Genomic DNA, 7,312 nt, shown 5'->3' with positions numbered 1-7,312 from the left:
GATCTATAAATCAAATATGCTCCTACTCCTATTATCCTTCCATTTCATGCTGCCTCTCAATTGAGTCTGCTGCCATCCCCAAAATCAGACCTCTGGAGTCTTGTTAATTCTATTAATGATTTGTCAGGACTGACTAATTGTGCTCTGTCGAGTCAGTCTCTTTCTTAATCCAAGGGAAATGGTAAGGCTTATTAAATATACATTCCAAGGATGGAATGCCTAATTTCCATTTCCTCCAATTACCAAAGAATGGAAGCCAATGGGAAGGAAAGCACACAAGCCTTGGAACATTCTCTTTGAATTTACGCAAAAAGAACTATACTAGGTCAGTGGAGCAATTTCCCTCTGCTTAGTCAGGCTCATGTTAAGTGTGTGTGTGTGTGTGTGTGTGTGTGTGTGTGTGTGATAAATCCTTGAAATTGAAAGGTTTCTTTATGAAATATGCTGATTCACTCATTGCCATCAACTTGATGTCGACTCATAGAGACCCTGTGTAGGACTGGGCAGAACTGCCTCTGTGTGTTTCTGAGACTGTCACTGTTTATGGGAGTAAAAAGCCCCGTCTGTCTCCCAAACTATATTGACAGAACATTTTAAATCCTATAATCAGGGGTTAATTAAAGAATCTTAGGAAAGTTTACTTGATTAAGGAATACCTCATAAATATGATATTTTTATAAAGAAATATTTCATTTAAAGAAATCTCTCACTTGTTCAAGAAAGCTGTACCACTTAGCAGTTTTTCTTAAATGCCTTGAACAATGTGAACATCTACGTTTGTTTTCTTTCAAAGAAAGTTTTCTCTTATCTTCGTATCTTTTCATTTTTGTGCTTTGAGTTGTTCATTGGGCTCCTCCTGGTTGTTGGACTGGATGTGGACTCTCCCACTTTTCCAGAAATGCTACCATGCAACCACACAACCACACTTCCCTGGGTAAAGGCAGCATGTCAGAGAAAGGAACTAGGACATTGTCTGGGGACTGAATAACAATGACTCACCTACCACCTTAGGTGGTGCACTGTGGGCTCAATGGCTAAGCGCTTAGCTGTTAATTACAGTTTGAATCCACCAGTCCCTGAGGGAGAATAGACCTCCCATGAAGATTACAGTCCAGAAAATTTGATGGAAGCAGTTCTACTCTTATCACATGGGCTCACTCTGAGTCAGAATGGACTTGACCATACATGATAACAATAACATTGTTGATAGAAGCTATTATGATTAGTAACAGACAAATTCATTTAAAAGAGGTCCTGAATGAATAACAGCAGCTTTTTTATTATGGATAAATTCAGAGGTACTATGATGTTAGGCTCTAAATATTTTTAACTTTAAAAGGGGGATTTATATTATAAATCAATATATTGCCTAAAGAAATCTAGAGATATTAAGAAGAATGCTATGATTGTGTTTTCATTTTTGTACAGTAAGATGCAACAAATCTTTGTATATAGCTACTATCTTGCAGGTTTTTATTTATTTCTTGCCCACCAAAAATCCTACTTCCTGACATTTAAAAAAATGTTTCTTGAAGGTAGGAAATTTTGTTTGTTCACTGCTATATCCGTAGAATTTATAGCTGTGCTGAGCATTTAATATTTTTAAGATTCAGTTATATTTAAGTGAAGGAGTGAAAGGAAGGAAGAAAGGAGGGAGGGATATAAATTAGAAGACCATTACAATAAAACCAATGAGAGATTGAGATCGAGCAAACAATTTTGGTGAACACGGTGAGTTAAGGGAAGCTGGAAGAGATCGTTAAGAGCCCCAATCTGAAAGGCTTCTTAATGGTGGGGGTTATAAGAGATGAAATCTGTTTACTTTATTGTTGAACTTTGAGTGACTTAGTCAATGGGAATACCATGGACACAGTTAGGGAACACAAGGAAAAATACACTGGGAGGGGAGATAAGGGGGAAGTCTCCAAACCAGACTCACTGCCATTGAGTCGATGCTGATTTGTGGTGACCCCCTTAGGATAGGGGTCTGCCTATCCACTGCCCCCTGTGGGCTCCTGAGACTATGACTCTTCTAGGAGCAGAAAGTCTCATCTTTCTCCTGGATTAGGAAAAAGAGGTATTAAAACTTTTATAATTAAAGATTGAAGGGATATTTTTAAACATATAGAATTTTCAAATACTACCTTCTGTTGCATATGGGTAGGAAACTTCTTTTGGAATGTTCAAAAAGCAACAAGTCTATACAGCAGACCCATTACTAAAACTAATTCTACAACAGGAAAAAAACAGCTATGAACAGACTGCTTAGTTCACCTTAACTATTACATACCCTCAAAGTTCAGGCACGAGGCAAACAGTTTTAATATTTGTCACTATTCTATGTAATTTAATTGCAATGTTTGTAAGTTGTAAACAGTCTACATATTGACGTATCTTAAATATGCTTATATAAAATATAATGAATTTGTGATCGTTATATATTATATGTCATATATATATCATAAATCTTATTTAGTTGATCCATATTTGTGAATAGGTTTACTAAAGGATCTTCTTTATTAAAATGTGTTATTATGTCACATTTTAAGATCAAAGGACAGATATTTTGAGCCTCAGCTAAAATTAAATCAGCTTGTCTGTGATACTTACTTGCCTCACTCCTGGGTTATCTTTGGTCCATCATTGTTATTATTCTATTGTAGGGTCTTTCAATTGTCACCGTGGAACTGTGCTCACCATGGGCCCACTAGGTTCAGAGACTGAGGAGAACGGAACAGTGGAAGATGTGAAGGTGGAGCCATCTGGGCCAAGGCAGACCACTCCTAGCGATGAGTTGCCCCCTGACCCTGAGCCGGAGCTTCTAGACAGCACTAAACTGGTTGAGGTACAGATTGTCCTCATCCTGGCATATTCCTCCATCATCTTGCTTGGGGTGATGGGAAACTCCCTGGTGATCCACGTGGTGGTCAAATTCAAGAGCATGCGTACAGTCACTAACTTTTTCATCGCAAATCTGGCTGTAGCTGACCTTTTAGTGAACACCTTGTGTCTGCCCTTTACTCTCATCTACACATTAATGGGGGAGTGGAAAATGGGTCCTGTCCTATGCCACCTGGTGCCCTATGCCCAGGGCTTGGCAGTACAGGTATCCACAATCACCTTGATAGTCATTGCCCTGGACCGGCATCAATGCATTGTCTACCACCTGGAAAGCAAGATCTCCAAACACATCAGCTTCCTGATCATTGGCTTGGCCTGGGGCGTCAGTGCTCTACTGGCAAGCCCCCTGGCCATCTTTCGGGAGTATTCCCTGATTGAGATAATTCCAGACTTTGAAATCGTGGCCTGTACTGAAAAGTGGCCTGGTGAGGAGAACAGCATTTATGGAACTGTCTATAGCCTCTCCTCCTTGTTAATTCTGTATGTGCTGCCTCTGGGAATTATATCTTTTTCCTACATCCGCATCTGGAGTAAACTGAAGAACCACGTCAGACCCGGGGCTGCAAATGACCACTACAATCAGCGAAGGCAAAAAACCACCAAAATGCTTGTGTGTGTGGTCGTGGTCTTTGCGGTCAGCTGGTTGCCCCTCCATGCCTTCCAACTTGCTGTTGACATTGACCACCAGGTGTTGGACCTGAAGGAGTACAAACTCATCTTCACGGTGTTCCACATCATCGCCATGTGTTCCACCTTTGCAAACCCCCTCCTCTACGGCTGGATGAACAGCAACTACAGGAAGGCTTTCCTCTCAGCCTTCTGCTGTGAGCAGACGCTGGACCCCATGCATTCAGAGGTGTCTGTGACGTTCAAGGCTAAAAAGAACTTGGAAGTCAAAAAGGAGAATGGGCCCCATGACTCTTTCACAGAGGCTACTGACGTCTAAGGCAGCAGGTGTTTGCAAGTAGATGGGTATATCTGACCAGAGCTGTCATTCTGGCGGATGAAGGCCTCCTGATTTCTCATTTTAAGAAGCAAAGTGAGCACCTGGATCAAAGCATCCACCTTGTAGTTGCTGGAAAACTGGCTAAAGCACGTAGGGGAAAATTCTCCTACTTAGAGACAGGGCAGCACAATAAGGAAAAAAATACCTTGCTTCAGGTTGATTGCATGCTAGGTTGGCTTGGGAGTGAATGCAAAGAAACTCTTTTGAATGGTTCTGAGAGCGAAGTAAACCCGAATAAAGAAGCTGTTCATGTATGAATGCAGCTTCAGCATTCAAAAACGAAAGGATAAATAAACTGGCTTCCAAATCACATCAGGACCTGGAATGGGGGTACTGTGTTTCCCTCTGTTCTGATGAAAAGACTTCCAAACATGAATTTCTCTATGGAGTCACGTGTTCCCCTTTATTGTATTTGGATCTATTTTCCTTTTGGCGGACTAAACCCACCAAAGAATCTTTCGGGTAAATGTTGCCAACTCTTTGGGTAGCTTCCATGAAATAATCTGAGACTTGTTATACAATTAATATTTTGTCAAATGATGGAGAAAATGCTTAACATTCAGCCAGACAAGTGTTCTTAATCCCATATTCATGTTGGCTGATCGAGAACTTTCTTGAACTCAGAACCAGAATCTGATGTCTCTCAGAATTACAGGAACGGAAACCAAAATTGAAACTCGAATTTTACGTTACTTCTGCTTTACCTAGATGCTATTTAGAAAATGAAGAAGCATTGAACATAAAGAATTTTGTTTCTTACCAATTGTTGGAACATGTGTGATTTATGTTATGATTCCCATGTTGGAATTGAGTTTATTATCACTGAAAATCAAATTAGATTAGAAAATAATTTTTCTAGCATTTTACATTTCTTGCTTATTTTCAAGCCCTCCCACCCCCACATTTTTTTTGGGGGGGGGGCACAGGTACATAGCTCTAATATGTTTATATAACACTACAGTGTAATTATCTTTGACATTGATTCCTCTGGACCCATTCAAGATAAATAAATGAGCATAATTTCATCAAAATGGAACCTATCTGGTAAGAAATATTAGATTAATTCCACCTTGTAAAGTGTTCTGTTTGGAAAGTTTAACAAAAGTTATTTATCCTCTTCTCAAAATGATTAGCCACAGCTTTGGAATACACACACACCACCCACAATTATGAGTAGTGGAATACCTCATACAGATACTATAATATGTTCATTTAATGCTTCTATGACTATAGCTTTTCTTTCAATAACACCTAACTGCAGATGCTTAAAAGCTTTTCATGTTCATGAAAAATAATTGAGAGGTTAAAGTAACTGTCCTGTCGATGTTGTTGTCAAAGAACTTTTGTTGTGATCACAATGTTGTAAGAATGATTAAATTTGTGAATAGGTTACATAAATCTTGGATACATGCAACATCATAATTACTTTTAATTATAACCTTTAATTGTATGGACTAGGAGTGTTAATTTATTAATATAATTTTAATTTAAATTCCTTCCATGTTGAAAATAAGAGACTATTTCTGTGTTGGATGGGAGTGTTGGAACACAAAAAAAATGATAACAAATCCTACACTATGTGAGAGACAGACGAATAAACATATAAAAATAATGTAGATCTGTATTATGTCATCTAAATGGGAAAATAGCTTTTCTATTAGACTCAGCATAAGAGAAAAAGCTTATCCAACAAGAAGCTTTTTGTTTGTTAAAGATCAGTAACGTTATCTAAGATGCTAATGGACAATTCTGGTTTTTGTTTTGTTTTGCTTTTTCTTGGAGAATTTCCTAAGTTGTGGGAAACATATGCTATTGTATCTATTGTCGTAAAATGTTAGAAACCAATAAATGAACCAGGTGATACAATTGACATATATTATTCCTATCAGTGCATTAACAAATTATCTTTTCATGTAGTGATTTCATCCTTGCAATTAAAAATAATTTGGGAAATAGAGAAACCGTGTGCTATTAAACCAATGTGGTTTGTCTAAGAATAGAACTGAGACAAGGAGAACGAAGGGCCATAAGACAACAGCAAGGTAAGCTACCTTTTCTTTCCACGCTGCACAGGAACCTGCGTGAGCTCATTTATTCTGATGGTGCAAGTATAATACATAGTCTAATGACACCTGAGTTTTCTTCTGAAGGTCAATCTGTTTTCTGCCACTCACCTTACAGGTCCATATGAATGTCTCACTAGCAGATCAAATCTGATGCATCTCAAACAGGGTAAATCCCTAAATAGAGGATAGATACATATTAACTTGGGTGATAGGGAAAGAAAGCATGCATGCATGTATACATACATATACATATATAAATCTGAACTTACCGTTTTGATCCCTACCTCACCCCATTCCCACTTTGTCCTCCTAGGTTATCTTTTCCAATCACGACACTGCTCTCTATCCAGTTCTCAAAAACCTTAAATCCTGGGGTCAGCCTTTGCTCTTCCATCTCCTCGTTTCACGTTTTCATTTAAATCCACATTTTTTTTGAAGTCCATTTTACTGGCATATAATTCACCTATTATACAATTCATTCATAGCAAGAAGACTTGTACACTTAGCACCACAATCAGTTTTAGATCATTTTCTTCAATCTTGTGCTCATTGTTATTGGCTTCCGATTCCCTCCCCCCTCCCCCCACATGCCTACTATACTTTAATCTAGTAACTGTCTCTATAGATTTATCTATCCTGGATTTCATATACAGAAGAACATTTTTAACTGCCCTCCAAACTAAAAACAATAACAAAGTAAAACAGATTTAAAAACCTCAATTGAAACGAAAACAGCAAATATTAAAAACTAGGACAAGTTTTAAATGGATCAAAAGGGAGATCAAATGATACAGTATTAAATTTTAACCGAACTGCATCTGCAGTAATCCACTTTCCCAGGTATGCTGCAGGATAGCAAGGTTGGTCACATCCCTGGTCTATGGCCAGAGGGGATTCACCAGAGGCTTAATCCACATGTATTTCCCTATCACTGTATGATTATTATTATTTTAATTATTTTATTGGGGGCTCGTACAATTCTTATCACAGTCCATACACACATCCATTTTGTCAAGCACGTATGTATATTTGTTGCCCTCATCATTCTCAAAACATTTGCCTTCTACTTTAGCCCTTAATATCAGTTGCTCATTTGTTCTAGTTTCTAGCTGGTTAATGAAGTCCCTATCATTGTTCAGCTGCGATTGTCTCCCCAGGCCTTTGTTGCCTCCCTCCCCTACACTTCTGTAGGACTGATCTCTCTACATAGAGCCTTTTTCCTTTCTAGAGCAAATTTTACCCTCTAGCTAAAATGATTTTTTAACTTGAATTTCATAGCACTCTCTTTTTAAAATTCTTCAATGTCTCCTCCTCAATTTTTTGTGTGAACTCAAAATCA

The 7,312-nt window shown here is 38.3% G+C and overlaps 1 protein-coding gene across 1 annotated transcript; it reads left to right on the top strand.

Moving 5' to 3' along the window:
• Positions 1 to 2,689: 2,689 nt before the first annotated feature.
• On the top strand, positions 2,690 to 3,847 carry NPY2R (neuropeptide Y receptor Y2). Its single transcript, XM_004708725.2, has one exon. The coding sequence runs from the start codon at positions 2,699 to 2,701 to the stop codon at positions 3,845 to 3,847; it is 1,149 nt and encodes a 382-aa protein (XP_004708782.1). The 5' UTR covers positions 2,690 to 2,698.
• Positions 3,848 to 7,312: the final 3,465 nt, after the last annotated feature.

The sequence above is a fragment of the Echinops telfairi genome, unplaced genomic scaffold, assembly GCF_000313985.2.
Source record: "Echinops telfairi isolate 266 unplaced genomic scaffold, ASM31398v2 ScPeMD7_5868;HRSCAF=6743_1, whole genome shotgun sequence".
Taxonomy (NCBI): Eukaryota; Metazoa; Chordata; class Mammalia; order Afrosoricida; family Tenrecidae; genus Echinops; species Echinops telfairi.
Note: the sequence above shows the minus strand (reverse complement) of the source record. Positions and strands in the feature narration are given on the sequence as shown.